Source organism: Stigmatopora nigra, chromosome 22, assembly GCF_051989575.1.
Source record: "Stigmatopora nigra isolate UIUO_SnigA chromosome 22, RoL_Snig_1.1, whole genome shotgun sequence".
NCBI lineage: Eukaryota > Metazoa > Chordata > Actinopteri > Syngnathiformes > Syngnathidae > Stigmatopora > Stigmatopora nigra.
This window is the reverse complement of record NC_135529.1, coordinates 1,251,288-1,270,058: the sequence shown is the minus strand read 5'-3', so window position 1 is coordinate 1,270,058 and position 18,771 is coordinate 1,251,288. Positions and strand designations below refer to the sequence as shown.

Here is an 18,771-nt window from a genome sequence, read left to right as displayed (position 1 = left end):
CACTCTTAGTCGATGCACATTCCCCACAACACTTTGCGGCAGCTGATCTCATTGAATAGACAGCCAAGTGGATTACATTCTTACATTGGCTAACAGGCTGGTGTCCGAAATTAGAGAATCATGCTTGTAAAGTAGCCTATTTGCAACACCTTCCTAACCACCACCTGGACAGGCAATTTCCCATTTCAAGTTCAAATTTCACAAACGCCAGTTACAAACATTTAGGAATAAGACTTGTTCAGAGAGTATCATCATAGAATTTTGTTGATGAATTGTTTATTCTTCATTTGTACTTTTTTGTTTGGAGAAAATATATATATATTTTGTGGGGGGTTTTCTCAAAAATCTGCATTTGTTGTTTCTTCTCTTTTTAACAACAACATAAAGACTAGATAGACATGGGTCTTGACAAAAGGAAAAAACAATTTACAACCAGAAATTCTCTGGATGGAATATTTGATTGTCAGGGTGAGCAGTCATCAATTCAACTCCACTGGGAAGCCTTGGAAGTGTTCCAGGGCTCAATAAATGGCCTTCTCAGCGTTATGTGAGCTGGAAGAGTTTGTGTGCATGAGAGGTAGCAACGCTACAATACATGGCACAATTTAATTTCATACTTATCTATTTTGATTCACATACTATCTAAACATGCTGACATACCTCTCTAAGAACTACCCTAAAAAATAAAAAATACTAGGAACCTAGTACTGTATTTTTTTATAGTATATATATATTTTTACTTTATAAACTGCTTTTGAATGAAGCATAAATACTAAAGTGTGTCGCATTTGAGAAATATATTCTGGGATAGGCTCCAGCGCCCACCACGTCCCCTGTGGGGATAAGCGGTTCAGAAAATGAATGAGCGAATGCTTGGTTAGGAGGTTACCTCGAGGGTCAAATGATGTCAAAGGCTTCTGCAAACAGGCTGATCCCTTTAATCTTTCATTATCTGAATGGTTAACGCAAGTAAGAAGTCTTGCAAAAAGGATAATCCAGTTTAGTTTTAGAGGAAAGATCTTTTCTTTGATACACCCTGCGTTGAATTGGAAGCATCGCCAACTATAACATTAAAGTTAAAATGATAATGTGACTACCATGAATAAATGAAGCCAGAGAAATATAATTGGCCAATACATAGAATATAAATAGGCGTACTAGACATAAAAACACCCTTTTTTAAGCGATCTAACCTACCTATAATCCATAATTCACAAAGCAAATAGAAATGATTCAACCTAGAGATTTTGATGAGGACAATTTGAAGACTCTGAAGTCCTCAATTACTTACGACCCACTCTAATGCATAATACAAAATACTAGGTATTAAAAAAAAATCCTCTTTGAGATGAAAAAAAACCACACCTGTCACCTCCAAACTGTTATTTGTGCCTCATTATTGCAGCTCCTCTATGATCAAAGACTTGGAGAGGCTTTAATAAGACACTTAGCAGAGGCTCAGGTCTCCTATAATGTGGACCTATCACCACAACTCTATTTTTCTATACAATGACCCCTAAAATAACTTTAAAAGTCTTGGGTATTTCAGTAATGCAACAATACCCATATATCTCTAGAATGTCACTTAGTAGAACCTCAGAAGAAAAAAAAACGACAAAAAATAAACCAAACACACAACAAAAGAAAAACATTTTAGAGTGCCATGGACTACTTGTTGTTTGCTTCCACTGTTGGTTTGACTGATGCCATAGCAAAAATAACTTCAGTATTTGCGCCTTAACACTGATCAGTTGTTGTTCTTTAATCACAACTTTCTAAAAATTTTTAAGGAAACCATCATGTAATTTCCGACTATTTACAGTGTTACGATGGCTCGTCAATGCTTAAAAAAAGATACTTTAAAAGAAAAAAATGTTTGGTTTTTAAAACATTTGGTCAATGTGGGTGTTAGATGGGAATGGTAAAAACATCTTTTAAAATCTTTGATTTGACTATTAATTATGGCGACATTATGAGACACTTTAAACGCCATAGAATATAGGAGCAGTAAGTTTCCAGTTTTTGTACGACACCTATGAATTATAAGGATCTCACCTCAACGGGGAGGCTAAATATTTAAAGTTCGCTTGAGTTAGAAGCAAAGATGGACTGAAAGACAGACAGATGGAAACAGTCAGAAAAACTAAGTTGACACAAAGGCATGCCTTTAGGCCTTCGAAGCCACTTTGTAATTTGGGTCTGTGGTGAGTTCATGTGACTCCGACAGCAAAAAAAAACTGCATAATCCAAAAGGGAGTTGCCATCCTTGTGGCGGACCAGGCGGCAGAGATCTAGTTTTGGTCATGAATCTTTGTTCTTGATGGAATGGTGGAAGGAGGAGCGTGATTGCTATGATTTTACAGTATTTTAATTTTCTATAAGTGCACCAGCAATATCCTATATGTAGCATGACTTGTCACATTGCAGTCATTTGATGCAATGATTGACCTTTACGTCATCAAAATGCAAGAAATATCCCAATTAAAAAAAAAAACTGTCATCAAATGTATCCAAAAAGGGACTGTAACATATTACTTCATAAATTGTCTCAACATCGTGTTTTGTGTCACATAAACAGCTTTTGTTCACATAATATAGATGGTACTTGAATTTTCTATGTGGATCATCAAGCAATTTCCATGGTAATTGCAGATTTTAATCTCATTACTTTAGTGAAGTCTGTTAGATTTCACAATCTGTCCAATTACTGGTTAAATGTGTGTTGAATAGAACTTACCTTCTTAAGTAGTCGTGTTGAGTCCTCGCCAATCTGCATGAACCTCATGATGACATTGTTCAGGTAGATGTCACTCAGAGTGGCATGGTCCTTACTCTCCCTCCTGACCTGGTTCAGTAGCAGGTACCAACAGTTGACAGGGGACAGCAGATTTTGGTCTTTTCTATGGGGGAAAGCGAGTTTGGAATCAGAACATTGAAAATGTAAATATTAGCGCAAATGAGTTTGTTCATCTGTAGGCTGTCAAGAATCATCAGGGTCCCTTGGTTTTCCATGTCCCAGATAGTGGTTTCTGCTTTTAGATTACAAGGACCAAAATGATAAGTATGACACATGTGTATCTATGACATTTCTGGGGCAGAGCTCATGTAGCTCTCTAAGTCAAACAAAAGCTTTAAGTACTCTTTGGAGCTTGAGGGTGATGAACATGTGGGAATACTGAAAAAACAAAGAGGAACAATTCTTAGAGTAGTTTATTCATACCCTCTCGAATGCGAAATCATACACAGAGTCGAAATTAAAATGTGAAGTACATTAATGTAATGTAAATAATGCAATATGGGAAATAATTCTGCAGTAAATAAGCAGTGATAATAATTATATTACTAATGAAGCAAACAAATATGATGATGACATCTGATTTAAAGTTCCGCCTTGGACGATACTATTCTACGTCATGGGCTGATTTTCTCAAGTGCGAGGTGTTAGTATATTGTTGAGGTAAGAGTGAATTGCAATCTTGTATGCTCTGACCTCCTCACTTCCGCAGGGTTAATCCCAGACAGAAAATTATTGGTGTGACTGCATGTGTGTATGCTTGTTGAGTTTTCCAAGAGGGGTTAGAGGTCAGGTCTTGCAGGAACCATATGGAGAATCGCCCTTGCTCTTGCCTCACACGGGCAGTTTACACAGACATGCAAGACTTGTCAACACAACAGGTGAAAAACGCAGAATTTATCTGCTGATTTGGCCTTGATGCTTTAGGTCTGGCAGCCTATTTGCTGCCAAAGGCAAAAGTAAGCAACTGCATATAAACAACTGAGAAATAAAGTGATGGAATGTACATTGAAAAAAATACTAAAACAGGTTATAAAATATTTCTAATAAATGCCAAGTTATAATTTATTGATGTTGCATCCCCATACAAACTATGTGCAGAGAGGGAAAGATAGGAAAAGAATGGAGACAACATGGTCAGAATTGTTCTATCTCTGGACAGTTCTGGCAAATAACACAATTAAAGATGACCTGAAATTGCCTGTCGAGTTAAATTAACAATGCAAAGAAACAAGCAGACTTCTGTGGAGAGAATTTGGAGTTGCTCATGCAACATAATACCAGGAAAATCTCACAATGTCATCATTTCCTTCTTGCCTTTGGAAGAACTGGGTCAGATAGACAGACAGATGGGGGCGAATGGGGGTAGTATTTCATACATTACTGAAAGAAATGCAGTCTATAAGGGACGTGGAAGTTGTAAAAATCCTCACTCTGACTAATTGTTGGCTTATGATACAGTTTTAACCTCCTATGACCTGGCATCCACACGTGTGGACATCACATTTGGTTGTCCAAGTCTACAATGTTAAATTTTGGACAACACTTATGTGGTGGACATCATTTTTCTCAGAAACTACATCATGAAAAAAGATAACTCTTTGTTTTTACACTTATCAGGTCCCAATTATCCTAAATAACAAAGAGAGAAAAAATGCATGCCTTATAACAGTTTGTGTCTTAGGAGGTTAGTGTTTTTTGTTCATTTGTGTAGCCTTAATGTAGGAAGAGTGAATGCCAACATTTAATTGTGCACATATGAAGGAAGAAAGCTCCCGGCAGTAAAGGATTGCTACGTCACTGTGCAGACTAATGAAATGTGATCTTATCAAGAATCGAGGTGAAACGACAAAGTCCTATAGTAGCCCACTGATAATGTCGCTCAACAAAGAACCACATCCAAGCCTCTTACAGAAATGTATATTTTTTCTACCTATTTTATAGAGAAATCCAGTGTGACATCAGTATAAAACCAAGATTTTAAGTGCTTCTAGCTGAGCCATTCCCCCCGGCCTAATGGCATGACACAAAGAAATTGTGATTGGGATCTCCAGAATTACTAATAAACTACTGTTAATTGCAGAACATATTACCCCATGACATTTTAAACTTAGGTCATAGTTTGCCAAACGGTGGTCCACCTATTGTAACCAGAACGCAATGATGAAATGGGTTTTGGTGTTGTTTGCAGTTTGATGTCTTGGAATATATTGTTGAGGACTGGTGTTTCCGATGGTTTTGAATGGCTAACTCAGAAAGAAGGTGTGCTCCCGTTTGCACTGATTGTTAGAGTGTGTTGTTTTTTGTCTTCAGCAGCTATACCAAGTAAAAGTGAGAAAAGCAACTTAGTCTGGCACCATGAGACATTATAGTGCTATAAATCCATTTTTTTCATACTTGCACTGTCCACTTGCCCAATAGAGAATTGGTGTGTGTTTTATGTGCCTTGCCTTTGACGTTGGAGGGATCGGGAAGCAGTTAACGTTGTGCCCTTAATCCCTTTCAACTTGAGTGTGATAAAATATTGCTACAAAACAGATGGAAGTTATTCGGTTGTGTGGTCTCCAATATCTGGCAGATTAGAAGCTTGAGACTTTCAGTGGCCAGGACAAAAAGGGAAACATGTAATTACATTACCGTATATATCATTAAACCTTAAATACAATATTGTTCTATATGAAACTGATAGAGGAAAAAGTACAACAAGGTGTGGATGTAATTATAGAAAGTATTATGAGGATTAGAATACAGTTCAGGAGAAAAACAGAAATGTTCTAGATCTGCAAAGGAACCAAATTATTACAGTTTTCAGTTTAAGTATGTCATTTCATATTCAAAATTGCAAATCCGTCGACAGGCCCAGCAGGGGCTTCCTACAGAATGTTGCCTGTCTAGACTAATTACCCAGAAGTCTAGCGGGTCATAGTGATGCTATTTTAACATGTTGCTGCTCTACCAAGCTGACCTGCCATATGAAAATTGACTGAAGGCTAAAGGCTGAGTGAAAACTCATTTTTCACACCACAGACAAATCTGTCCAACAAAAACAGGCCACAAAAAGTGAACACAAGGGCTTCACTGTGTGCTTGCTGCACATGGACACACAAATATAGACCTTAGTTTTAAAGCACACTGGAGGGTTTTAATACCATTTAAACTTATTGTATTTATTTAAGAGCTATGCTCATGTGTCCATCCACCATGCAATGTAAACCACAGAGCTTCCATTAACTGGCGAGACACTTTGGTAGCACAGCTGCTTGAGCCATTGACAATTCCTACAGCAAGCAAAATCTATTTACAGTCAGTAAGTAAAAGTATTATTAAGTTTTATTTTTATTCCCACCGCAAGTTCAAACAATATGCTAATGCATGCATTTTTCAGAACACTTAATCAACTCAAACTGGGTCGGGAGAAGAAGGGAAGCCAAAAAGGCTCTGCAAAAAATAAAAGGGGACCAATTGCACCAGTTACCAGCACCGGCACCTTTCATATACTTTATTCTAAAGTTTTTACCAAAAAATGAATAAAAATCATAAACTTAAACAAAATGTTGTTAAACTTACTTGTATTGCTGGTGGTCCTTCGTGGATCGAGTCTTCGCCATAAAGCGTTCGGCAAGTTTTTCAAGGTTTCTGGAATATTCCATTTCAATCTCTGCTTTCTTCCTAAAGAAATCCTGAAGATCTTGCAGCAACTGTACTCTCATGTCTGTTTGCTGGTCCATGCATTTCTGCTGCTCCACTAACTGGGCCCGGATCTCTGAGAAAGAAAGAAAAAAATTCAGCAAATTGGCAACCAAATGCGAAGTTTCTGACTTCCACATTGTCGCAAATACTCAGAGTAATGAAAAACAAAACATTTCTTCTTTAACCATAATCCTTAAAACCACACACGGCAAACTCACTAGCTCCAAAACTTAAAATTCCACAGTACTTGGGAGGAAAAACTACAAAAAATCTGTAAACACAAACTATTCAAGAACAAATAAATACAACAATAACAATTAAAAGCATTTATTTTTAAAAGACAGGCATTATTGTATTGGAGACGTAGTTTCTTTCGTATGTCGTACTTTTGAAACTCGAGCACTAAATTGCTTATTTTGACAATAAAATTAATTCAAAAGTAATTATACTGAGTATACAGTAGTAAACATAGGAAATACTCCAAACCTGCTGCATGTATCATCTCCGAAAGAACTGCTATTATGTAGTCACTCAATCCATCAATTTTATTTTTTTATTTCTGTAACGTGTCCTGAAGTCTAAATAATGAAGGATTTGCATGTGGACAAAGTGCTAAGCACAGGACATAAAAGTCAAATGTTAGTCCCTTCAAACAAGACTGCTGTGAGGCGATAAGCATATTTACATAGTGCGTGCACAAAACCCTCTACCATACATGAAACTGATAAAACGCCAATGTTTTAAATAATATCCAACCAAAAAATAAAAAATAAACGGACACACTTGATGTTTCATAAAGTGTCATTGTTGTCCTGTTGGCAGGAGAAAAAAGGGACTTGCATAAATAAAAAGGCCATAAATCTGTCAGCAACAAATCTAGCTGACTGATGGAGCTACAGTCAATGTGGCCTAAAAGACACTGCTGATATAGACAATGAAAGAGCACCGTTTGGTCTCTGTGGAGATCAGTTTGGACTATAACTTCTTTGTTTCTATGCTGGATGATATCCAAATGGTCCACATTTGGCCACATCACATAATTCCCATTTCTACTTTGAAAAGGTGCAAATACGTATGTTCAAAATGGCATCTATGCCAGTTGAACTGTCAAAGAAACTGCCTTGTAAGCTAAAGAGGTGAAAGCACACAAGCTTCATCTTCATCATCAAAAAAAAACAGAGCTTTAGAAACAATTCATCTACTGTGGAATGCCAAATACAGCATTTCACTCTTTCTACCTTACTGTTGCAGAACAAGTTCCAAAAAGTTACTTGAAGCAAATGCAAAATGCATCAGTTCGGCACTTGAGAGTTTTGTTTCAGTAATCTTATCTAACAACTTATCTGGGGTACTTTGCACCACATCAAATATTGCAGTGCATCTGCTGAGTTGCTCTACCACAGTGCCTTAAATAGTAACTGGAAATTGAGGCTTTTTTTGCCACACAAAAATCATCAGTGGATACGGAAGGAAAACCCTAATCTTTGGGTTCTTCTTCAAATCGGGCAATGTGTTGCATGTACTATAGAGTATAATTACAGCAAAGTAGCAAAAATATTTTGGCCCAAAATGCTGATGAACTATAATTATCCACTGTCAACCAGTAAACCCTAAAAAGAGGAAAACATAAGATTGATGAATGCATTTAAAGAGGCAATCATTCTCACACAAGATACCAACCAAGAGAACAACTACCATCGCAATGTATCATGCAAAGATGGTCGAACAATTACGAGACACCATGTGCTTGGTAAGAACTGTAAACTTGAGTTTGCCAATTCTGAGCAAGACTTTTGGTGTACTGCTTCATTTGACATTATTGCCTATAATTTAATCCTCATGACTGATATTGAAAAGGGCTATGTCTCCCCTTATCAGGTATGATTGAAAATGGTTTTGTAGGGGAAAGAAAATTCACAAAATGCAGCCAAAGAACACATTCTTGGCACTTTCTAAAGAATTTAATCTGAAATTATTAAAGTATTGCCTGTGCTAAACCCATTAGGACATGTGACATGTGCTTGTGACTTCCAAAGCCATAGGGTAAATTCCAATGAAAGCAGGCGACCATTATCCTCAGAATCAGTGAGACATTAATCAGATTTAATTTTATTTTAAACTACTGAACCTGTAAAAAAATGTTGAGATCCTAAGTCCCTACTGTAGTTTCCATGAAAGTAGTTATGATTATTGGCTATAGCAAAATGACAAAATAACAAAATGATATTTCAAAGATGTCAAAAAATACTTCAAAGATTTGAATCTAACTCTGACTCCTAAAAAATGTCATGGTGCACTTACTACCATACTTTTCAAACTATAAGGCAAAAAAATCATATACCCAAAACTTGACAGTGCGCTTTGTACTCCAGTGTGCCTTTTGTAGGAATTATGTTTGTGCTCAACGTCCTCACATCTATTTAGCTCTATTATACCATTCCAGTGTTCAAGTGTTCATGACAAATGTTCATCATAAACATAAAAAAAGATATACTCAACTATAAAATAAAAACATGTTTAAAGATTAAGGACAAATTCGGTACATTGTTGCACTCGAGTTATGTACAATAGTCTATGACAGTCTCCATATTCATTCTCATGACAAGGTTGTGATTTACACAAATACATTTGAAGTGTCACTTAGAAAAATGAAGAACTAAGTCACGACACAACTACAAAAAAAAAAGAATATTGCAATTCAAGCAGGCCACAGCCAATTATTTTAATTACACGCTGTAAAATTTCTGCTTTATTGTGTGATACATTCCACAACATCAAACGCAATGGGCTGAACCATCTGTTTTATACGTGTGGAAGCGATTAATACATTTAACTAGTTTTAATTTTAGTAGAGTTAGAGTAGAGATGAGGCCATGCTCTTTCTTCAGTTGCAAACAGAAAACAAGAAAATCTCTGAATGATACTGATGAAAATGTAGTCTCAAACAATAACTGTGTTTTTGTGAGTTCCCCAATAATAATTAAGACACTCACCAACACATTGATTAACGACTTATTTCTATTCATGCAGCATGAAGCCGTGTAATTATACCACAATCATAAGGACAGCATGAGAGGCGTGTTTCAAAGAGAAACTATTTTTTTTCTTTCATTCCCTGAAGGCACCATAATTAATACTATCAGCAACATTCACGCCTAAACTTCTTATAGGCTCTCAGTTCGTACTGTTATTTCTGTTTTGGACAGTATGACTTAAAGAGCAATTTCACAACAACAACAAAAATGTTTCAACAACTACAAATCCTGAAAATATAAACCTCTTTATATATATATGAATGCTTTTTAAATGCCTTTAAAGAAAATAATACAAAGAAAAGCATCAGATTACATTAACAACCTCTCTATAACCCAAGATGTTGCATGTGAGTATTTTACTATTTGTTCTGAAAGCAAACATCTCAAAGTGAATGAAATGCCTGTGAATACTTAGTGGAAACAAAGTCCCTTATTACCGCCATTTATGACAGCTTCAACGTGTGTTTCTGCATTTCAGTGAAGCATAATTTACATTGCCAGTAGTGTCACCTGTGTTCCAAAGTCTAAAACGAGAAAGACGAGTGCATAGGAGAACAGATACTGCACATTCAGTGCATGAACCCAGATGGGAAACATCTGCCTTACTTTTCTATTTGTGCTAGACCAACTAAAAGAAAAATAGCACCTTGCGGTGTCATGATTTCTGTCTCGACACTGAGACACCTATTGCTACAGCCCCCACATTGCCTTGCCACAAAAACATTGCAACAGGACGTGTGGTTTCCAGGCCTTTGATGGGGTTAAAGCAGCAGAGGAACTATTGAGGAACAAGCATATTCAAGAAAGGGAGAAAGCAATGCACAGATGGAATGATTGAGTTACTTTTAGGACGATTGCCCAAATATTTTAATACAAGATTTCCAAAGAGCTGTGGTTACATTACATTTATTTCATTCTCTCTTCCTGCAAATGCATGGCCTTAGATTAACTTGGGACTCCAAGTTTTTATAGGTAATGATGTCAGAATTTATGTATGCCGCCTGTCTTTAACCAGGAGTGACAACATTATAGCTTGGAAAACTGACTTCTTGTAACAGCAGCCCAACATTCTTTCCTTGGTCATTATCAAAGTAGCGAATGTTCAATCCGTAACAAAAAATAAAATGAATCCTCTCTTCCATCAAAACGATACTGCTTGGATCTATGTAGTTCTTGTAAAGAGTTAATAATTTTCCCACAACCTATATCTGCTCCTAAACCGTGCGACAATATGGAGGCAAAACTTAAGAACAGGAGCTATGTTAAAAATCTAACAGCATTTAATACATATGCACAGGTCCACACTGACAAAATACTAAAAACACAGACACTACATATGTATTGAAATAAATGAATGAATCCATTGCTCACAGACAGCCACATATTCTTTTTTTTTTTTTTTTTAAATGGCATTGTATTTTCCTTCCATATTTATTTAACTCCCCAATAAAAGACAAAAAAAAACAATGGACATTCTGCCACACCAACACCAGTGACTATTTCACCCATATGTTATCATCGCAGTAAACACACACACCCTATGGAGTGGAAAAAAGGCTAGTGAAATTCTCTGTGGTCTCCTTGGTTTTCAATAAGGAGCACATTAGAAGGCTATCTTGCTTGCTTGGCCTTCCCTTAAGTCAATGTTGCCTCTTTTTGCTCTCTGTGAATTTCTGACCAGGTTGTATGTAAGTCAGCACCAACTTGTAATTTTCATGTATACTGATACAGATATTACATAAAAAAAATATTTTTGTGTGAATTTTTATCACATATTTACAAACCCTGAGGCATGTTTGCAAATATAAGTCACCAATCTATCAGCTCAAGAGTACTTTTTAAATTTAAAGGGAATTTGTATCTCTATCTGACGCAACAAAATCTGAAGAGCCAAACCTGCACCAAGAAGGCATAGTAATGAGGGTGCCTTAGTTTTGAGAGGCTGCTGCACTGCAGCTGAATTTGACGCTACAAAGTGAGTCATGGATTTCCATTTTTCTCCTCAAACTTTAAGACCGCCTAAGGAATTCCACCTGACAAGAAAATTTGGTAAAATAAATGTTAATCATTTTGATGACAATGCAACACAAGAAAAATGAATGTATTCAACATTTTTTCTCATCAAGCCTTGTTATTGATGACCAAACAACAACCTAGGTCACATCCTACATTCCTCCCCTCACTCTGGTTACAGACCAAAAGACCCCCACTTTGTGTGCAGACCCTGCAGCGTCACCAGTCCTGGCCCTACTTTCACGACCTAACTTGGGTAAAAAAATAATCTTTTGGGAATGTCTACAATGGCAATTTCTTATCTCAGGAGTAACCGGAGGCCACGACAAGATGATGAATCAGCTTCCAGGCAAACTGCAACAAAGGAAATAAGAGAAAAGTAGAGAACAAGGATACACCTCCAAAACTGAACTAGCACATATGTGTATGTTCCAGTCTTGAAATTGACATATTTACAAATTGTGGTCCTCTCCCACCTGCCCTCGGGGAGCTTTTAACAGGCAATCATCTCTCCATTTCTAAATACCAGCAGCCAGTTTGAGAGATGACTCCCAGACAAAAGGATGACAAGTCTTGTACTTAAAAACAAATATTTGTCAAAGTATCTAAATGAAAGGCTTTGTAATTGCCAAAGCATGAAGACATCCCTGACAAGATTGGACAGGTGAAACTAAATGTCAGTCCTAGTCATAGATCAAAGAGCCACTCAAATCCACTCGATGGTTTAAGGATTATTGCCTGAGGTCTGAGAATGTGATCGACTTGAGGCCAGCTGCTCAGAGCAATGGACAAAGAAGGAGGAGAGGAAGAAAATAGAGGAAAGAACAGGCCGATCAGCTTTCAGTGCTCTTTTATTTCGTTACCATACACCAAGCGAGAGTGGGCTTATTTCTTTTGTCTCCCACAGAGCTAGGAAAGAAAAGGGCAGCTTCTCCTGATTGTGCACACCCAGACAGGTTGCTCCTTGTGCATCATAGTCGCACATACTCGCCTAACACACGATCCCTAAGAGAGAGATGCTTTTACCCCATCCATGGCCTGATTCAAAAAAATCTATGGGGCATGTTAAGATCCGATGTGGGCAAGCTGAAACATCTACTCATTATCAAATTGTGGTGGACTACAGGTATATCCGTTTCTCAGACAAAGACACAATACATATCTTACACATGGGACAATTATAGGTAGATTCAATTTTAAAGTGGTGCAATTTGAATCGATTACAAAGTAGATTAATTTGGGATCGATTCGTATCAGCCACACAATAAATCGATAACAAAATCTGTGATAGTGGGACCTTAATTTGGATGAGATTCATGATAATTGCCATAATGCCGGACAATTCAAAGAACGGGCAATAATATTCGTAAATAGAGACGGAACCAAATTCTATTTTGAAATAGACCAAGAAGAACTCAAATAGAAGGTAATTCGTAAAATTGCTACTTTTTACAATGCAAAACCTTGCTCCCAGCCAATAACTAATCTTGCTGCCACACAGGGTGGTCTTTGGCTATCGATTCTAAAGGGAGCTGCTACAAAGTCACCCTCACTTAGGTCACAAGGTTATTTTGGAAGAAAGGGAACATTGGGGAGGGGGTAAAAAGAAGAGTCACAAGATCAGTAAATTAAACTTGTGCTCATATAAGTTTGAAGGTGGATGGGAGTTCAATCATAACAGGCTGCACAAGGAGCAATTGATTAGGAAGGGATTTACTTTTTGTGGAAATTGTGTTTAAGCCAAACACAAACAGGCCAACAGTTATGCAGATATACTGGCAACAGCAATGCTGTTATTAAAAAATGTTCCAGTTTTAAAAATAAATCACAGTATTCAGAGAAAAAAGTTGTGGACTAATTGCTTGGGTCTGTAAGACGCAAGTCTGATAACTTTAATATCTATTGCAAAAGACATATTGTCAATGTAAACTCAGGGGAAAAATTAAGGCAAACTATTGCTATATTGAAACACATTTCTATTCAAGATATCTTCAAATGTAGCAGATGAAAGTGCTGAATACAGATGCAGATTAAAACAAGTCAGCGTTCATGACCTCTGCCTTCATTTATTCTCACACTGACCTCATACCGCCTCATCCCCTTCCCCCAATCTCATTCCCTCTAATCCAGTCCTACTAGGTGGCTGGCAGCAGCATGGCTTGATGGTCAAACTGTGTCTGTCCGCCTTCCTGTCTCTCCATCTGCTTGGCATCCAGGGGCCATTCAAAGGAATTAAAGCTGTCTACAACACAGCAAAAAACCCTCTCAAAATCCTGCTTGAAGACTCTCTTTTCTGTTAATTTAATTCTTCAGATCACTTTCTTTTTGGTCCAATTCTATTATCACGGTTGTACTTTCTATTACCTAATTGACGGGCCATGTAGAACTGCATTCTGTGCATTACCACTGTATCAGCGATTCCTCAATATGGCCTGACACTTAGTAATAGAGAGACCGCCAAATATAGCAATGCATCTCAATTACAGTCTATGCATTCATTTCCCAAGTCTTGTTCATACACTTTAGCTTTTTGAGATGGTAAGACCAAGCAGCAAGTATCACAGCACAGTTGTCTTGAGGGACCAAACATTTGTCAATTTGCACCCAAAATTGTGAAGCAAATTCATTTATGATGTAATTATGAATTAATATGCAAGTGGTGATGTGCTAAAGTGTGGCACACTATAATGGATTCATTATAATGGCGATGTTGCACAACTTCTGTTTAGGCAACTGAAAGGACCATTTGGGGGGGGGGGGTGCAGCAATGTCTGGGTGGCCTTTGTGACTTCACTGAAAAGCACAGCATGAAAAGTATTGCTTTGGTTGTTTTGAGCAGAGTTTATAAATGCTGCAAAGGGGATGTGTGGCCAAAGATGGGATGTCAATAACATCATGAAACCATCTATGCACACACAAATGCCACACCGAATATCATACCACAAAATGAAAGTGCACTCAAGGCATGCATAACAGTTAAAAACACTGGGAAAGAAAAGTGTGTGTAATATTGTGAAGAAGTGCTTCGAGACGTGTCAAATTCCATTAGTTCTACTGATTCTAAGTGCCATCAACACCTCTTTGAGGCTGTCGGGAGGACACATCCGACTCCCCTTTTGGCTTAGGTGTGTAAAATTCTGTCGTGTTGTTCTCTCCAATAAATCAACCTAAATGTAACACCAACTTGAAATTTGCTGAGTCTAATTATGCTAAGAATGAGACTGTAAAAAGAAATGCATTGTTTGAAAAAGATTTTAACTTTAATTTGGAAAATAACAAAATGTACGTCCTTATCTTTAATTGGTTCAATTTAGGTATTTTAAAACTGTGATAACATAAGAGACTGTCAAGCTAAACAATACAAAGAGAAGCAAGGGATTGCACAAAAAATATTATGCAATATTGGAAAAAGGAAATGAATGAAGATTGTAAAAATAAAAAAAAAACACAAAACTTCCTAGGAAATGTGTTGAGGATAACTTTGAAGTTGTGTTTCATCTTTTACAAGGGCTCAAATAGGTCTTCTCTATCACTCTAGCAGAACAGACAACATCAAGCTGATATGAGAATCCCACCGAACACGCCTCAACATGTCCCCCCCGTCCAACATGATGATTACAGGTGTTATTTTCTGGAAGTAGTTGAAGCATAAACGTTGCATTTAACATACCACAACTGACAATAAAGCTGTATAAGCGCGAAGGTCTATTTTATTTTGTTAAAAATTAGGATGAGATGAATGAGAATAAATGAATGAATAATTCAAATCTTCGAAATGTTTCAGTAATAAAATTGTCTTGTGGGACATTAGAATAGGAATAAAAAATGGCACAATAAGCAACACATGTTCACCTTTTCAAATAACTAAATTAATTAATAAAATGTTGAAGCTATTGGTGGAAATTTGTAGATGGATTTGTTTTCAAGAGGATTTGAACACACATTTTTTACGGTTAAAATAATCATAAAACGGCTCATGGTCATGATCAAGGAGTTAAGTTGTAAATGTGTCATAAGGATGGCTGTCAGATGATGATATACAATTTTCATGGGCTGCTTGTTTTTAATCATCTTGAGTAAGCTATGTCCAGTATGCCATAGCATCATTAAATTGACTACAGCTACAAATACAATTTTACAAGCTACTTTTTAAATGTTGGATTGTGGTGAACGCTTCTGGCTGAGAAATTTGTCAGTCTTCCAACAAACATATCTGAGATCAATAACACACAATGTGACTCGTGTTATAAATCACTGTCAATTACTGTATCCAACCTCCTTGCACTGCATGTAATGTTTTACTCTAGCCACAAAATTATTCAAAAGTATATTTGCGACCCATGCCAAGCCTTGGCAGTAGAAGTGAATTGCAACATCAATAAAACAAAAACACTTACTCACAGATTGTCCGTGGGGGATTCATAAAAAGAGTTGATACTTGTGTTCACAGATTAATTCATCTTCTGCGCCGTTTATCCTCATGAGGGTCGTGCAAGTACTTAGCTTATCCCAGCCAACTGTGGGCAGTATGCAAAATACATCCCGAATTGGTTTCCAGCCAATCACAGGGTTGATTAATTGATCTCAGATCTGTGATGCAGGCATGTTAACCCAGCAAACTATGGCCCGCGGGCCACATCCGGCCCGTGAAGCGTTTTAATCCGGCCCGCCGACATTGTCCAAATATATATTTTTTCTTATATACCCAAGATGGCGCCGTCACACGGAAGCCAGTGGCAGTAGCTCTGTCCATCTTATGTTTTTCCTGTTTTACAGCCCCTCTATCTTTTTTAAAATTACATTTTAATATTTCTTAATACGTTCCTTTTGACTTTATTTTGTACTTTATACTTTTTACTTTAATTATGAGTGATGAGTATGTTAATACTTTAGTCCCTTTTTTCTGTTTATGTTTCATATGTACTGTTAACGGATGCAGTTTTTTATATGTTTCGTATCTTGTGCTGACCCGGCCCATCTGTGAAATTTTTAAAGTCAATGTGCCCTCGGGCCGAAAAGTTTGCCCACCCCTATTTAAGTCCCATGGAAATGGGTAATTTCTCATCGTTGTTTTTGGTTCAGTATTCTCTGTGACTGTGCATCATTCCTTGTTAAAGCTCATAGTTTTTATGACAGTGAGAGATGGGAGTACACAGATCTTCCTTGCAAGTTCTTATAAATAAGAGCACTCTGTACGGTTGAATCTCTGAAGTCAACAGCCCCTGAGGACAAAGAATTTGTATGAATTTATATGGTATCATGCAAGCAATCATCACATTAATTGAATGTTCAGTTTTACAAGCAGCAAAGAAAAATAACCAGCCTATATTTTTTGCTTCATCTCATCTTTTCTTTTTTTTTTTGCAGTATAATATCAAACCCGGCGGAAAGTGGTCAGCACGCCGCTCTCACTGGGGTCAAGGGTTTGATCCCAGGTTGATCTTCCCTATCTGGAGTTTGCATGTTCTTCCCAAGCTTGCTTGGGTTTTCTCCGGGTACACTGGTCTCCTCCCACATTCCCAAAACATGTATGTAGGCTGGTTGAACACACTAAATAGCCCATAGGTATGACTGCAAGCGTGAATGACGGTCTGTTTACTTGTGCTCTGTGATTGGCTGGCCAACAATTTAGGGTGTGCCCCGCCTGTTGCCCAAAGTCAGCTGAGATAGGCTCCAGCACCCCCGCAAACCTTGTAAGGAAAAGAATTGGACAGCCACAGATTCCAATGGCAGTCTGCAAGCTGATATATGGGGCCAGGCTTTACTGTCAGCACAAAGTTTGTGAAAGACATGGAACGTCTTAAGACTGACTTATCTTGAAACTAAGAGAATTAAATATGTAAGCCCGGTTGAGGATAAATTGCACGGAAGATGGACTATAGTTGTACACTTGAAGAAAAGTTTTAGAATGCTGCTGCTCATTTTACCCTGGAACAGCATCTATTTCCATCATTTCCGATGGTTATAATTGTTTCAAAATACAAATTAGAGGTTGTCCAGTGATCCAGACAGGATTGTGTTCCACTGTATGTGGTTTTGTGGCATGCAACAGGCAGAAATCAACAGGGCATCTTGCCAAATCACCATGACTACTACTCTAGAGTAGGCTAATGGGTCTTTCCTGTATGTGTGTGTCAGTCTATTTGTATTTGACATTAAGTCATACTTACTCACAAGGTTTAGAATGGCATCTGTGCACACATGTTCCTAAAAGCATGCAAGTTTGGGATTTGTGCAGCAATAGTAAACAAATAAACAGTAACTTCTCTGAACTGCCCTTAGAAAATACATGCATTATCATACAGGTGTTCTACCCCAACATGCGAGCATTTTTCTTTTTAGATCCTGCATCGGCCTACGAAAGAGGCTTTGGTGAGTGGGAAAGTTGACGTTTCCATTGCTGATCTGGTTCCTTTTGTGAATGTTTGCTCATTCAAAAGGCTTTTGTAAACGTCACCAGATATCTATAACACCGGCTACTAGTCATATGTCTGTCCACAAAGCACTCGTGGAGGTCACACATTCCAAACTTTTTAACTCACGAGCAACACTAGCCTGTCCTGTAGTTTTCCAGCTTTCCTTCCCCGTTTAAACAAGATCTTCCAAAGACTTCTTACCTTTCACTTGACTCTCGTAGTCCGCGATTATTTCTTTATCCTTTTTGAACCTCGGCGAAGACATCTTTTGGCTGCTTGTCGTTCAAAATATTGCAGTTTCAAGTGGTTATAAAAGGAGACTCATCCCAGAAAGTAGACGAGGAACGTACTGGCGCCCAAGTGATTAAGCTTCCAGGAGAAAACGCTTACTTCTTCATTGATAATCTTCCTTCTTAGCGGGTTAGGCGATGTGCAATCCTATCCCGACAGACAGATCGGCACAACTCGGCGATCGTCCTCTTGCAACCACGGGAAACCAAACAAACCCCCCACCAAATCGTGCAAGTTTTCAGGGGCTCTGTAAGGCAGCATCATACGCAGTTAGCCCGCGTAGAAAAGTAGTGCCAGTCCGATTGGAATAAAGTCGATTTGGGGTGGCGTGTAGATCCGATTTTAGAGGATCGGAATCAGATACCGGGCGCTTTTTCCACCCGCTTAGGTCCAGGCAATCTCGGGATAGAGGCAGGCAAGTAGGCTGGACGACTGCAGCAGAATATCCAGGCAGGAGGGAGGGAGGAAGGAAGGAAAAGGACACACACATACGTACACACGCACACGATCTGAGAGTATAAAATAAATCAAA

The 18,771-nt window shown here is 37.9% G+C and overlaps 1 protein-coding gene across 6 annotated transcripts in view; it reads right to left on the bottom strand.

The window, feature by feature from the left end:
- Positions 1 to 18,681, bottom strand: part of LOC144215853 (SLIT-ROBO Rho GTPase-activating protein 1-like) — a 39,669-nt gene extending 20,988 nt beyond the window's left edge. For all 6 annotated transcript variants that reach the window (XR_013330513.1, XM_077745028.1, XM_077745029.1 and 3 more), the window contains exons 1-3: positions 18,150 to 18,681; positions 6,362 to 6,557; positions 2,738 to 2,900 (exon numbers count right to left, since the gene is read on the bottom strand). Coding sequence is in view for 5 of the 6 variants with exons in the window: in XM_077745028.1 (XP_077601154.1) it covers positions 2,738 to 2,900; positions 6,362 to 6,557; positions 18,150 to 18,213 (423 nt within the window). In the remaining variant the exon portion in view is untranslated. The remainder of the gene's footprint in view (positions 1 to 2,737; positions 2,901 to 6,361; positions 6,558 to 18,149) is intronic.
- Positions 18,682 to 18,771: the final 90 nt, after the last annotated feature.